At 37.5% G+C, this 16,053-nt stretch overlaps 1 protein-coding gene and 1 long non-coding RNA gene across 2 annotated transcripts in view; one reads left to right on the forward strand and one right to left on the reverse strand.

The window, feature by feature from the left end:
* The first annotated feature begins 6,477 nt into the window (after window positions 1–6,477).
* notch1b (notch receptor 1b) overlaps window positions 6,478–16,053 on the forward strand; it is a 36,288-nt gene continuing 26,712 nt past the window's right edge. The window contains exons 1-2 of the mRNA XM_027138370.2: window positions 6,478–6,782; window positions 8,418–8,490. Coding sequence (XP_026994171.2) covers window positions 6,725–6,782; window positions 8,418–8,490 — 131 coding nt within the window. The 5' untranslated portion in view covers window positions 6,478–6,724. The remainder of the gene's footprint in view (window positions 6,783–8,417; window positions 8,491–16,053) is intronic.
* Window positions 9,987–13,992, reverse strand: LOC113637632. Its single transcript, XR_003439411.2, has 3 exons — window positions 13,653–13,992; window positions 13,150–13,215; window positions 9,987–13,029 (listed from the first exon to the last, which is right to left on the reverse strand). It is a non-coding gene; the product is annotated as an uncharacterized LOC113637632 (long non-coding RNA).

Below are 16,053 nucleotides of genomic sequence, written 5' to 3' on the forward strand. Positions count from 1 at the left end.
CATAGATAAACTATAAAGAGAGTTGAGTGGTGCTGCCATGTCTCAAGAGAGTCACTGATGGAAAAAGGCCACATGGTTCCCAAACAGTTCAGCCATGACTGGGTTTTTCCTCAACTTCACCTTCTGCCTAGATATCAGTGATTTCTCATCGCCTGATATGTACTCTATCTGTCACAGCCGAGGTCCTTGAGAAAGTTCAAGAGTTGCTGAAAGAAACTATAAATTAGCCTAGTCTATGAATAGACCAAGCTCTATTTATTTTGTCTCTTAACACTTTGTTGATGTTGCATTTTGTTCCCCTATTAATCTGGCTACAGTCAATGAAACACAAATGATGATGTGAGTTTTATATGAAGAAGATCATCAAGTGAGCATTTGTTTAACATAATATTGTAATTAATAGACTAGAGAGGTTTTGCTATTTTAACCATTTGAACCAAGTATGCTGTACAATAAAAATACATTCTCCAAAGCATTTGTGTAATATATTATTGAACATGTAGTGCAAAGTGGAAAAAAGTTACAGTGCTTGCATTATCAAAATAAAAGATTTTTGACTTTTCCCTGCTTTATATGCGACATAAGGTTTTATATATGAAAAGATTTCACCAATTTTTGATGTTATTCAAAATCCAGAAAATGTTTTCAGCCATCTTATATGAAGCAACAACTGCTATTAAGAACTTTCAGCACTGTTAAGCCAAATTAGCCAGTTTATTTTCACAAACTGGATGGTGGAAACCTATCTAGGGGGCTCATGACTGGCATCAGAAAGGTCACAAGAACAACAATGAGGTCATGCAGCCCCAGTGGGTGTGCCAAGAGAAGGGCCAGCATTAAGAGATGCTGGGCGACAGAGGGTCTACGCCGTGAACCTTCACACAACCTCCACAAAAACAAAAGGGGGAAGTGTCTCTGTGTGACTGGCCCCAAGTGACTTCCTGTTTGTAACTCTGTGGCCAAAAAAAGAGCCAGATACCATGTCGTTCTGCAGATTGGACAACGGTGGAGCACATTGGACTTGCCGGGTGTCTCTCCACACGTCGTCTCTTGATGTCTGTAGGTGGAGCGTCACAATGCTGGGAAGCAGCTGGGCTCGTTATGAAAGAGACAAGTGTGTGTTTTTGTATGCAATCAGTAGCGGACCATAAACAAATGTTTTGTTGTGATATGTGATTATGTGACTTGTCAATCATTGGTATGATATGACATTAGATCAGGTGCCTGTTTTTAAATTGCTCATTCATTCATAGAGCCATTGTCTTAAACTTTAGACAAACCACAAGCTATTGTATGATGAATGTGTTGGGTTGTGGGAGGTGGTGGAGAGACAGGATGTATTAAATCAATTGTTGATTCACTGAGGAAGCTATAACACTACAATAGAGCCACAATGGGACATTGTACCAATTTCAGGTGGTCACGAAAGGTCTTGAATTTGTAATCATAGGCATCAACAAATGAATGGTGCAAGAATTTTTTCTGCCTACCCTCACTTAAGCAAGAAAAGTGATGAGACACTAGAAAATGTGTATTAACTCATAACTGCTTGTTAGTTGAAACTAAGGATGTAACATTGTAGTATTTTGCTCAGAGATTTTGAATGATTTCTTTTATCAAATGTATTATGCAGTCCAAATGTAAGTGTTTTTTTAGTTTAATAAATTATATCAATTGTCTTTCTGCATTGGTATAATATAGCTGTATATGTGTATATATGGTATAAAGTATAACAGTGCAAATATGAATAGTATAAACAATATGAACATGTTAGCATGAGCAATAAATAGAAGTAATAGTAAGTATGTATGGGAAAGAATATTTTATTTCTTTTTGTAAATCTTTTTCAATAAATCTTTTTTAAATTCATTAATGTAAATCCATTAAACAAAATAAACCTTTGGGGCATTTAACTAATTTGTCACTAAATTCTTTCTGGGCTGAGAAACTTCCAAATGTTGTTTATTGGCTTTAAACTTGCAGATGTTGAAGTGGAAACACCTAAAGCTAATGAAATTGATTAGGGAAGGTGATTTTAGGGCCCTTTCAGGAACCATATACCCATTGAAGTACAGTTAACACACAGCAAAATGCCCAGTGTTGAATTAGCACAAAGTGTTAAGTCAAGCAGGGTACAAACTACATTTAAGAGTATGTCTTTTGTAAAGACTATGATAACAAACCATGTGTCAAGTCATTTGTATGATTTGTCCCATCTGAAATTACCTGCCAGTTTTGGAATAGAAGTGGTTGTAACTTCAAACAGTGCAAAGATTTGGTTTTGTACAAATTCAAATCCTTAGTACATATGAAAGATCTTCTCACCTCTGACCCCAAGTTAGTGGTTGGTGGTGAAGTGGTGTGAACACTACAACTTTTTCCTACTACAAAATGGCACCACATTCAGAATTCATTTCAGTGTTGAACAGGATTCAGTTAAACGCAACGCAAAACAACACTTAAATGCGACTGAGGAACATGCCTGTGTCAAACGGAATACAAAATTTTTATGTCATATTTTATATAACTTGAGTAAGCAGTTTATATATTTCCCATGATAACTGCACTCTTTGTTTATTGTACTAAGGGATTTAGAACTTATTGAATACCTCTTTACTCCACATCCTTCCTTTCTGTAATAATGAAGTTACTTTTTCTCTTTGCTTTGTACTTTCCCAACATGGTGCAGCGTCTCTCGTGCAAAACATTCTCAACAGCCGATAAATAAGAAGATAAACTTGAATGTACTTTTGTGCTCTATAATCCCATAGTTTTATCACTGTGTATGCTTTATAGAGCCTTCTGGATTTAACCTGCAAACTGGGGTCATGTTATTATCTCTTTTATTGCTCTAGTGCTCTGGTCAGTGCTATCCTGCATTACTAAGGAGTCCTATCTTTTTTATTTTTAACATGTGAATGTAACTGAATAACTAAAGCATGATTCATCAATACAATAATACAATCATCAACTTCTATCAAGTGGAGCTTTACTGATGGAAATGTGTCACTCTGCATCTGTAGAAGACCACCAAGTTAACCATGGATCCAAAACGATATGCATGATAATAATAAAACCGTCCCGCTAATGGAGAGGGACTCTCTAAGGACTTGCCCCAACATGTCTTAGGTCAACATGTACTGCAGTCTCTTACAACTCCTCACACTGTATTGATAGTAATAAAGGAAAAACTAAAAAAAAAAACTTTTCTGTACAATGCATTGTATTAAAAACAGCACAATAGCTTGCAGATATAAGTTTAGCCCTTCTAAGCCATCCTTTCAATAAATAGACAGACTATGTTCATCAATTAGACAGTACATAACAGACAATAACAAGTGGCATGTTGCTGGCTAAATTGAATATTCAATCAAGACAGAATGTCTGTTTTATGTTCTGGACTCCTGTCTTGTCGCAGAAATAACCCAATGTTTTTTTATAGCTGGGAGATCAATTTTTCCAAATATTTTCAAATTTCTGCCCTTAACTGTATATTTTCTAAGAATCCCTTAGGATGGTTATTTAACTGTATCTATTAAGCAATAAAAAGTAAAATAATCCTAGATCAGCACTACATGTTTGGCATATATTGCCCACGAGATGACAGACGAATGCCAATCAGAAATAATCTCTTCGTTGTGGGTTTTATTTGATCTCACCACAGATATAAAACTGAAAAAGTACAGACAAGCCTGAAAGAAAATCTTCTCTGCTGCATGAACATATGACTCCTAAGACTGTTGCCTGTCAAGTCTTTTTTTTAGTTTTTCTGTCTGGACTGGATTAGAACGGAGTATGGAATTTTAGAGACATTGTTTGATAATGCTTTTGTTTGAGTCTTTAAAACTGTTTAAATATAAATGTTTAAAAGTATAACTGTTTGGTCTTGCTTTTAAAGGATTTGTTTATTTCACCGAAGAAAAATCAAGTTCACAGAAGAATTTCTGTGTTGTTTCACTGCGACTGGATATCTGCTAATATGTTAAATGTAAATCTTATATGGTTTTTAATCCCTATCACTATCTTTGAAAATTGCTAACGGGAGTCAGGGGCAGCAAGATACATAAAAAAGGCTCAAGTGACAGTATAATATCAATGTAGAAAATTTTTTTTTACTTTTGTCTGAATTGTTTCAAAATAAAGTCAGTGATATGGATTGGAACCTGTGGTCTAATGTTTTTTTTTGTTTTTGTTTTTTTTATACTGTAGTCTCACATTGGCATATTTCCAGCAAGTTAAAAAAAAACTTCTTGCACTGAAATTTAGGAAGATTAAGACTAGGGTTCAGGTCATGGTTAGCCTTAATAATTCTATTGTGAGTTCAAATGAAATGAATTGAATTCTATTACTGATTTGGCTTTATACCTTTTTAAATTAAATATGAGATCAGACTAGTAGACAGTCCTTCCTCAAAAATGATTTGTATTCCAGACGGATATGGATTTGACTGGATGTTTTAAATATAATGTATAAGTGAGCTTACAGTGCATATGAATGCAACTAATATATTTTGGTGCTTGGGCAGAAAAAAAAGAGTTATGAGGTAAAGTACACAAAATACCCCTGAATTCTAATTACAGACATTATAGGAAAACCCTAACTTTAGAAGTCTAACGGAGAGTCATGTGGATTTTACAGTAAAACAGAGTGGATGGATTTAAACTAATTATTTCACTGAAGGATTGTGGCCTTTGATGTTTGCTTTAAGACAGGCCATGTCTTATATCTTTTTAAGACATTGATACCCATTGCCTCAGACGCCAGTATACAGCCAAGTTGAATACATCAGTTTTCAATATATTCACTTTTAAATACAACTTTGCCTTTGAGACAAAACACAGCAATTTGAGACTATGCTTCCAGATAGGATGACAGTTCTCACACGTCTGATCCCAGCATGCAGTGTAAGCTGTTTCTGCATGTCTGTACACAGTTCTAATTATCTCCCTATCATTGGTGCCGCCTCCACAATGAACCTCTTTTCCCAAGCCTTCTGGTCACACTGCCTACAGAGATGTTTCCCACACTGTCTGCATTTACCTGCAGCTTTTTGGCACCTACTCACATACATAAACACACACCCTGAGGGAATGGTGCCAATTTGGAGTACTAAATGAATCAAGAAGGAAAATCCTGTGCCTTGGGGTGTTGAAACTACTTGTCATACCTTGTACTTACACATAATGGAGAAAAAGCAATTCACCTTATTCATTATAGCAAGAACAAGGGATTAAGTCATGTTTTATTTACCGTCACAGAAGACAGCTTTATAGGTTATATAGGCTATTACATTTTAAACAGCATCAGTTTACATTAAATATTGGGGGCTTTATGGCTAAAATATGCCAAGAAATTAGGAATCAGCATTTTTGTGAACCCCACTTTTATACTCTAATGCAAGTAGTCTGTCATTTCTATAAAAAAAAAAACAACAACAACAACACTTCCAGCAAAAATGACATAATTATGCCTCCTTGTGTGATTTAGTACATGCAAGTCAGAACGATTTATCGATGGTGCAACTCGGTGAGTTGAGTGTAGGCTTACTGAATATGCAGAACTGCTTTCTTCAGTTGATTAGTCATCCTCACTGAAGCTTTTACCTACGGTACCTGCCTTGAAGATTAAGTAAATGAAGGTGGGGCTCTTTGTGTTTGCTGATAAACTCCTGAAACTCTTCCTGTGCTATTCAGCATTTTCCATCACATAAATAGAGGTTTATTTGTTCTGTTCTTTCATTTAATTTAGTAAATAATTACAACTTTAAATAAAAATTGTTGTCCTGTAAAATGAATTAGAGATCACACATCTGAATCCAGAAACTATTCAAGGTTTATTGTTTGCTTGTTTTTTGGGCTTTGAGCTAGTAAGGGGTTTTGGAAGGTAATACAGAATATGTAGACTATTAATACTTGAAATGTGCTTCTGATTTTAATTTTGAAGGCTTTTATTTATATTTTTCAAAAATATCAGACATGCCAGAAACAAATAAGAAAAAATATCAAATATTAGATTAGTCTTGACATAAGACATGAATATTGTAGCATGTGCAGTATGATGCAGTTTTTGTGACCGAGCACACCCCTGCTAATCAGGGGTCAAAGAAGCAAAGCAAGAAGGTCCAGGATTTTTTTTTTAATTATTTCAATTTACTTTTACTTAAAAAAGTGGTGCAAAAACTATGAGAACTCCTTCAAGAGGCACTCATCACCTTTATTGCTGTAATGTTTCACTTAAAGGTTTTATTGCATATTGTACACAGTACGTTACCTGTGCAGGTGACTATAAAACTTCTTGTATGCGGTTTAGAAACCGCAAATTTCCCGCTTGTCTGTGCGTTTTCAACCGCTCGACACTCGTGAAAGGGGAGTGGTTTTCCCACTGCCTCCGTGTGTGTGTGTGTGTGTGTGTGTGTGTGTGTGTGTGTGTGTGTGTGTGTGTGTGTGTGTGTGTGTGTGTGTGTGTGTGTGTGTGTGTGTGTAGTAAAGGAGAGCAGATGAATAGCTGTTGTAAAACGCACTGAGGCGGAGGGAGCTTTGAATCCCATTCACTGACACTGCTAAGGCGAGGTCACACACACGCGCGGAGTTTGCGGGGGGAAGAAACAGGAAGAAAGGCGCCATATCTGGATATTATTCTGTATTCTCTGTTTGTTTTTTCCTTCGAAAGAAACAAATGTTGGATCTATGTTAACACGCGGAATCGTACAGCTCTATAAGAAGGAATGCATCTTTTCTTCGTGAAACTGATTTGTGTGATTTCTCTGATTGCTTTGACACATGGTAAGAGTCCACACTGTAACATGCCTATTCTTGTTATAGACACGTTTTCCACATCAGTCTAACAACACGGAAAATTAAATTGATTGAGATTTGTAACCACGATTATGAACTTTGCATATATGAAAAAGAAAAGAAATAAATGAAGTATCAGTGGAAACCCACTTGTTGCGCACGGGATTAAAGTTATTCAGCTCATGGGTCTGACTTTAAAAAACGCTTTACAATGGACGAGAATAAAGATGCAATGACTTTAGAATTGAACCTGTTAACTCTATAAAACGCAAAGCGATTCATACAGATACTTTAAGCATCAGGTGAGTGGGTGGAAATCACATAACGGTTCCTGTGCGCGCTCCTTCACCACAACTCTGAGGTGTAGCTTAGAGACACACCGTGAAATAGACACATAACTATTATGTAGCCCTTTGTTTGTTAATATCTTATTAAGAACTAATAACTCAGTTGTTATTAAGCTTTTTACTATTTTGAAAAATCGAAAAAAAACTGGAAAATAGTTCTAAAATAGAGGGCTAAAGTGTGGCTTCGTGAACGCGCAATGACTTTTAGCCGTAAACAAGATTTAAACTAAATCAACTAGCAGTCTAGTAACTAGCAACTAGTACACAGCTAAACTAGATTTCCTGAATATAATAAAGTTCTATCTATCTATCTATCTATCTATCTATCTATCTATCTATCTATCTATCTATCTATCTATCTATCTATCTATCTATCCGAACAACTTTTGTTACTTTAATGTGTCCTTAACTTCGAAATGAAGATTTAGTATAACTTTGGAAATATTTACAGTAATAATCATTTAGAATTTTTTTAATGGTACTATATAAATACTGGCAAAGGATACATCCTGAATAAGAGTACAAACTACCATCTTTCATATAGATAGATATTGAGTCAGTAAAGTTGCTTTAGCATAGTTATGTAAAGTTTCACAGAAATGGTTTAGCATGTCTGTGTTAACAACTAAAAATAGCCTCATTCTGGAGAATGCAGTACTAAAATTCTTCTGACAAAGAAACTCTCTCACTGTCAGGGATTTGTTGCCAAAAATAGGCCTTATCAAGAATCAACACGATTATTTTACCTTCGCAGAAACATCCACTCACTTTCAAAGGTCCCTAACCTTATGTCTTGAGTTTGTTTTTTAGAAACATGTTTACACACTCATCATTGTCAGTCTTGATTTGTTTACATGGACACAAGTGGAGTAACTGAAGCGCATCATGCATTGGTTATATTTTATTATAATTATTATTAACCGTATACACACAGTTTGTTTCTTTAAAATATACTATAAAAGCAGTTGAAAAAGGACTAGACCAGTGCTGGGTTTAAGCTCCTGCCACCACACATCTCTTTAAAGTGTTAGGAGTCACACTTCTGCTCCATCCCTTTTTCTCTCCCTGGGCTTCTAGCCATGGTATTTTGGTTTCTCCCCAACAAGCTTAAGGCATTCATTTACTTATAAATGAAAATTCTTTGAAAAATGTTTACTTTTCTGTACTTTCTCATAGTCAAGCTTGGGCATGTATACGTTTGGCATGTATCTGAAATTTGGTATTTCTACCAATTAGGGCAGGGAGTCTTCTTTTAGTGACATTTTTGTACTCGCAGGTCTGAAATGTTCTGAGACATGCCAAAATGGGGGAACATGCATGGCTAATGCAGATGGACAAGGAGAATGCAAGTAAGTATGAATTTCAAATATTGTTTAATAATGAGCAGTTTTTAAACATGAGCATTTTACATTTAGCAGATACCCTTATCCAGAGTGAATTACATTTTTATTTCAATTTATACAACTGAGCGTTAAGGGCCTTGCTCAGGGGCCCAGCAGTGGCAACTTAGTGTATATGGGATTCAAACTCGTGACCTTCTGATCAGTAGTCCAACATCTTAACCAGTAGGCTACCACTCATTCTAAATGAGTAGACTTGCCAAAGTTTGTTATTTGTTTGACAGTGAATTAATAATATACATTCTTAGAAAAAACAGCATTAAAATTGTTCTTTTCCTTTTCACTGGAGTAGTATCATCTTTTGCATTTTGGTAATATACATCTTTAATGTGTACCTTAAAAGTACATAAATCTACTGTTATTATGATGATCAGTTTATAGGGTAAAACATACACTAAAGGAACACTACATAATTTGTAGGTCAAAGATGCTAAATACATGATACATACTAAAAGTACAAAAAGTGTACACCATTCCAGAATTTTACCCCTTTATTTTCTGAGAGTGTGCCCTAGCAATCAGAAAGAAACATCTGACGGTATGTCTGTATACTGTACTGCTATTTAAAACAATGCCTGACAACAAAAACACCATGTTCTTATAATGCTTACGCACATTCTTGAGGAGAAAACTTGGTTTACACTAGCCAATGAATGGGATGATGTTGATGATGTTGATGAAGGGAGGGAAATTTGGCTTTCTCTTGTCTTGCTGTTTATGCCTCTTCTCTAACAGAAGTCTCAATGATGCTTTAAGCCCCAAATCTTGTTTCTCTTTTCTTTTATGAAACGACAGCTGGGGTTTGCCAGAAACTCAGCATCCATTGTTCTCCCATCTAGATTAATTCTGTGTGACTAATCTGTGTCAGGCTTCCCAGAATGCCTATATCCCCCACTCATGTGCCCCTGTCCTCGCTTGGGTGTTTTGTCCCATTTTGAATGGCTATTTCTTGATTTATATTAGAGGGACAGATGGCAGCAGAGTGTAATTGGACTGGATGTTTTCATAATTGGCAACAATTGTGCAGGCGAATATAAAAAGCAAACCATGCTAGGGCACATACCTTCACTCTCCTGATTATAATGAGGGGGAAAAAATCCTATGAAATTGCTGTTGGCTGTGAGTTGATTACTTACAGGAGCTAACTTTTGATTGTTTTTTTCTATCTGTGCGCAATTGAGATACAAATTTGGGCTTGAATTTCAGGGAGTTTGGCCGAGTGCAGTGTCTTCTTTCTCGTTATCAGCAAGTTATCAGCATGACTGGTTTGAAATAGGGACTGCAGCAATGTTTGTGGCCTCCTTTAGAGGGAAGATCTCTCACGGGGCCATGCTGGCGTGGGGCCACGTCTTAATTCTGTCTGGCAGCCTCCCTGCCGCAGTTGAGCCACAAAGCAACCATTGTGGCCCGATACCCTCAGACTCCTCTAATTAAGCATGGAGATAGGACAAGGGCCGCTCCTCCTGCCCTGAGATGCTTGGTTACCATGTCCGCTGCCTTTTGTGTATTATTTGATTGCAGAGAGTGGACAGACCTCTGGGCATGCAGCATGTGTGTCCAGGCCTCGTAAGCAGCAGGTCAGTTTTGACCACCCCTTACTGCTATCAAATGACTCTATTGTGCATGCCCTGAAAATGCTTGGGGGGCAGTCATTACACTCATTGGGTTTGATTTAGCTTTGGTGTGTGGAAGAGCGTACCTTTGATGGAATTTGACATAGAAAGTTTGTCTTTGCTGTATTGGTGGATCACATTCAGGAATAATGAACTGAAAGCAGAAGTTGTTAGTATAACACACATGTGAGGCACACATTTACTTTTGACGGTTTTCTGGCACGCTTGTTTTATAAAACTAAGCACATTTAAGTGCATGGTAAGTTCTTACTATATCCAAACATGTGATTTTGTTTATTTCTCCCCTGAGAGCCAGTATTACGAGTGTGACAAATTGTTTTGACACTTTCTTAAAGGGGTCATTATAGTTATTTGCACATTCATGAATAGACTTGAGAAGAGCACATGCCGATGGCTGTTTTGAGCAACTTTTTGCTGTTTTTTTTTTTCTGGACAAAAACGTCACTGTGAAACTTAGAACTGAACAGTTCAGCTTATTTTCTCTGACAATCCCAACATTTTTGTCAGTGCTGTAATATGAGGTGTCTTTCAGCCAAGCTTATACATCAATGTAGAGACGTAAAGGTCATACTTTGCAGACTGTGCCAGGAATGCCAAGGCCATGAATCTGGTGCACAGTATGTGGTGCTTTCAGAAGCCTGGACAAAGTCAAACGTGTGCCTTGCTGAGAGTAATGGAAAGCAGCTACAAAAGTCGGATTCTACAGAAGTGGACAAGAGAGAAATGCCTGGACCAAAAAAGCTTAGTATCTGATAAGGAGATGAAAGATGTGAAGCTTCAAGGGGATGTAGGTGAATTGATGAACCTCAACTTGGGGAGCAGCTGGCACCTCAGAAAGCTAACCAGGCTTCTGCTCTACACAACTATGAGCTTTGCTTAGCAAGGATGAAGTGTATCTCCAGCTGCAAAGACTAGATGAGGTTTAATGTTTTTAGAAAGCTGGTGGATCCACTGCACAACATATGTAACTTCACATTATAAGAGTCTTTATTGATAAAGCCATATTTATGTTTGAGAATAAATAATGAATAAATAATGTTCTAGTGATGAACTGATGCTGATGCTTATAATCATGCCATATTTATTTTTTCTCCATAAAATGTCTGATTCAAGATTTTATAATCACTTAGTTTTCTAAACAGTAATTGTTATTATAATGTCATTATTGATGCTACATAGCTTAACGAGGGCAGTCAAAAATGCCTTTGCTTTGAATTGACCAATAGACAGAAAACAAGCCACAGAGAAAACATAAATTTTCATAGGATCTGAATATACTGTATGCAAACATTTTTCAGTCTACTAAAAGTTTTTCATGAATGACAAAATATCATATAATTATTTAAAGGCAAATATCATTATTACATGATAAATTGATAAATAGCTCAGCTGACAGGCTTAATTGATCATGATATTATTAGTCAATATGATTTATTAAATGTATTACATGTAAATTACTTTCTGACACAATTACAATCAATCTGTCATTATAGTTTGATATATATAAGTACACTTAATCAATTAAGATCAATCTGTCATTATAGTTTGATATATACTGTATAAATACACTTCTGATTCACTTTAAAAAATCAATAATAACAGCTCTGTACCATATTCTGCAGACATACAATTTTTTAATTCATACCAATATATTTTTCATTTTTCTCCCTTGCCAAATCCTACCCACGGGTGAACTCCTGTTTCCTCCCAGGGCAGCATAAAACACTCAGAGGAAATCACTGCTCTCTTTCAAATACATAAGCTCACAGATACAGTACCCGAGATTGGCTAGATTGGCTAGAGAGAGCATTCCATGTCTGTGACATTGTTGTAACAATAAGGTACCCGAAAATAGGTACATCAGCAACACAGTGGTACCACATGCAGTTTTAATACCATAATCCTGAATCTCTTAATTCTGGTGTCTTTGACTTTAAGATATTCTTTTATATATCTTAATATTAGTTACCTTTTTGTCTATTTTAAATACTGTGCATAGAATAACTTGCTGTTATTCTGACTTCAGAGCAGAGCAACAAATCATCTTTCTTTGATGCATTTTATCTCACCAAACAGATCGAGACATGGATGTATTTACACTACACAAGTATCTCTGCTACTCTTGACATATACATACATATTTAAACGGACAAAACACTAAAGCCAGCAATTGCAGCTACAGACAAATTGTAATGAGCTGTAATGACATAACCTGTACAGTACATGTAGCATTACATATGGATGGCCATGCCCTCTTTTTTACCCCTCAATACTGCAGGAAAGAGTTTCTATGGTTAAGGGGCGCAATTTCACAAGCAGAGTTTTGTCTGGGTTCTCCTGTTTTCTACCACCTCTTCTACCACAGAACAGGCTTCTTCTCCATCGCAACGCCGCCGAGGATAAACCCGATTTGAACAGTTATTTTTTTATGTCGAGTCATGTTATAGTGTTTGACATTTCATAAGCAGCTACAGGGAAGACTGTATAGGACCTGTCAACAAAAACAAACAAAACCTCTGACACCAGAATACTATTATTTGGATCTGTTCACAGTATTTAAAGGACAAGCATGCAAACAGCTGTGAAAACATATCTGAGTGTTTTTCACTTGGAAATATGTTTGTTTTATATAGCTGAACAAAGGTGACTTTCAAATATTGGCATGTGTGGGTAAGCAATCAAAGTAGTCACTATTTTGGTCCATGGCCATCTATGATAAGTATTGTATGAAAGCAACCTCTTGTCTTTGCTCAGATGCTTCAATGCGAGCTTTGTTTACAGGGTCAAGGATGAGTTCCTCTGTGCTCCCCTCTGCATTCAAATACAGGAAATGCACTTCTAGAGCCAGGGAGGACTAGAAGAGAGAAGGCTAATGTCTTAACCGAGGCACCAGTGTCAGAGTCACATAGCGTATGCACAAAACATAAAGATTTGTGTGATGATGTATAAATGTAATTCAAATGGTCACGCTTACATTGTGTTCTGTGGCTCACACTTTCTCAAAGAGCCAAGTGTGGTGGCTCAAGTTCTGTATGCACAGCTGGGAAAAAAAAAAAAGTTGTTCAGTTGTTTTTATTTGAGTCTTTTGACCTGAGCCATCTGTCTGTGGAGCACTGCATTACAAGTGATTATTATCAAGTTATTCATGCTGATAGGTACCACACAATACATATCTACTGTCTGTGGTTTAAGCCTCTGAGCTGTAGCAGTGTCAGCTGCCTCAAGAAATATCACACACTGTTTCCAAATGCTATGATTCTATGTGAAAAAAAAATGCTTCATTTTGGACATAAGCACTCTTGCTAAATGAGTAATGCAGTTATATGTCCAAGATGTTTGTAAAGTTCCCAGAATCGCAAAACCACTAGGAGCAACACTCATTAGATCAGTATACAGTTTCTAATGCCTGCTACTTGCTTGATCCCTGGAGTTGCTGGCCTTTCCCATGGGGTCCTACAGTAAAAGGGATAAACTTACATGTCTCTAATGAACACCAGCAGATGTGGTCTTGGAAGATCAGGAATCCCGTAGTGATTACAGAGCGAGGCTGGGGAGCCCAAGGCCATCGTTACCTAAAGATCAGACAAGGTGTTTAGACACCCAGCTGCAGGAAATGAGGGCTTGAAGAGAGCTAAACGTGTTGTTCTAGTCTTGCTTTAAGTCATGGAAATTCCAGGTCATTGGTAATGGCACCACCATATCCAACAGAACATATCAACTTTATCATTGTATATCAGCACTGATAAAAAAAAAGACTGAACTTTGAGCAGTTTCATTAGGCGTAACACACATTTCCTCCCTAGTCGAAAGGAGGAGTTCAGCCGTGAAAGGAAATCCAAGTTAGAGTTTAACTCTGTGTGAGACAGAGCCTCTTCCACTGTACGGCTTCATGATGGCAGATGGCAGATTGGCCCGTGGGGGGAGGAAACCCCCCTGTATCTCATCTGGTTAAGAGGTCAGGTGTCAGCCAAACATCTGCTCTTGCCTGACCGCACATTGCAGCACTGGCAAAGACCTGTTGTCATGGGCTACGGGTGGCCACATAGAAAAGGAATCCCATCACAGCGCAAGAGAACAAAGATTTCTATTTAGTGCATAGATTGAATATCATTAGTAGGGTCACTGTCTGGCCAGATAGCGCCAAATAAATCATAGCTGTTTACAACATGTCTGATTTGATCAGTTTATTTTCTTATTATGAAAAACATGTGCATGATTTGTGTGCAACCACAGCTATTTTGTGTTATGGTGCATGTCATAGGTTAGATTGAGTAGTTTGAATGCCTTTAGTCTCTAACTCGTACCATATTCTCTCTTTGTGTGCTTCACTGCCTCTTAAAGACAGATTTTGTGCTGACAACTTATTTGTCAAACTTTTGCCAAGTTAAAGACCAAACCACCAACATTTCCTGCTCAACTTCTCTGTGTGCTTCCATGTATGTGTGCTTTATGAAGGAGAAAGGATGAGGGGATGACTGTATGTTAAATGGATTTTGACTTGTGTCGTTCCCTTGAGGTGTGGAACTGTTTGCCATGCTGGCCAAGCACCAGTGGAGTTTTCAAAGATGGTGTGATTTTTCACTGGGCTCTGTGAAGTGCGGCTGCCAGCAGTCTCCACTGAGAAGTGCTGTCAGAGATGGGGATGCAGGATGGGGTGAATTTTTAATGTAAACAGTTACATTCCTCACTCCAGTCTCCTCCCCACAAACTGTCTGCAAAAACCCTTAAACCAACTGTCATGTCTTTTTAGAAATGCTTGGACTGTTTGTGGAAGATAGAGTCCTGTCTACTTTCTTTTAAAGTTAACTATAAGCAAAAGACCAACCTGAGGATATTGGAAATGTAATTCCTACCAAGACTTTAGTGGGATGTCCAAAGAAGAGGCATTATCTCTTAATCTCTAAACATCTGAAACAGGTCTAATTTTTATGTTAACTTGTTATCCAACTTGACTTGGTTGGTCAAATTGTTTAGCATCGAGTTAAATCTGTGAAAGTTTACATCTCTGACTTTGGCTAGTAGTTAGTCATTCTTCTCATTTGTCTCTCCAATTTTTCCACCATAAAATGGCAGATGAGTTTTTGGCCGAAGAAAGTAACCCCATTGTGAAATAAAAGTGGTATCAAGAACATTAGACAAGGATGTTAGTGATGGCACAAGTAGCAAAAATGGAAGAGCCCTAACTATAGTGAAATCTCACCAAGAATTGTGACCACAAATTGGCGGGAAGGAGTTTAAAATGTCAAACTCGGGATCTAAAAATGAGTGAAAGGGAGAGAGAAGGGAGGCAAAGGAGGGAAAATAGAAGCTTGATAGCTGTACGCTCACTCAGAGGGGATGCAGGCGACCGAACTGCGTTCTGTCTGACTCTTGAATGGCGGCAGAAACAATGGCCCTTCTCATGGAGCTTTCCAGCAGGGACACTATTCAAGGACTTTCAGCCTCAGCCGCCATATTCCAGGAGGGAAGTGGAGAGTAAGGGAGTGTATTAGGACCAGCAGCTGTCGTGGTCTCATTAACATGTGCACCTGCTCCCGAAGGCAGCTTCAGAAGGCCTGAGCATACTCTACCATGCAGGCTCCTGAGCACAAACTACCACTGTCTCGTCTATGATTGACAGATTACGAGACTTGATTAAGGACTTGGTTGATAATGAGATTTGAACTCCTAAACTTCCATTCAGTTGCACAAAGCCCTAAGCAATTAGACACCTTGGCTATTTACATTAGTAAGTACGTATGATACCAAAAAGATCCTAAGAAATGTAGCACGACTGTGATTTTCCTTTGCTTTACAGTGGGTAGTTTTCTAAAAGTAGCCTTCATAAAGGTGCGGATGGTTTGGGGTGCAGGATTATGGGGGTTGGATTGACAGTGGG

The sequence above is a fragment of the Tachysurus fulvidraco genome, chromosome 9, assembly GCF_022655615.1.
Source record: "Tachysurus fulvidraco isolate hzauxx_2018 chromosome 9, HZAU_PFXX_2.0, whole genome shotgun sequence".
Lineage (NCBI taxonomy): Eukaryota > Metazoa > Chordata > Actinopteri > Siluriformes > Bagridae > Tachysurus > Tachysurus fulvidraco.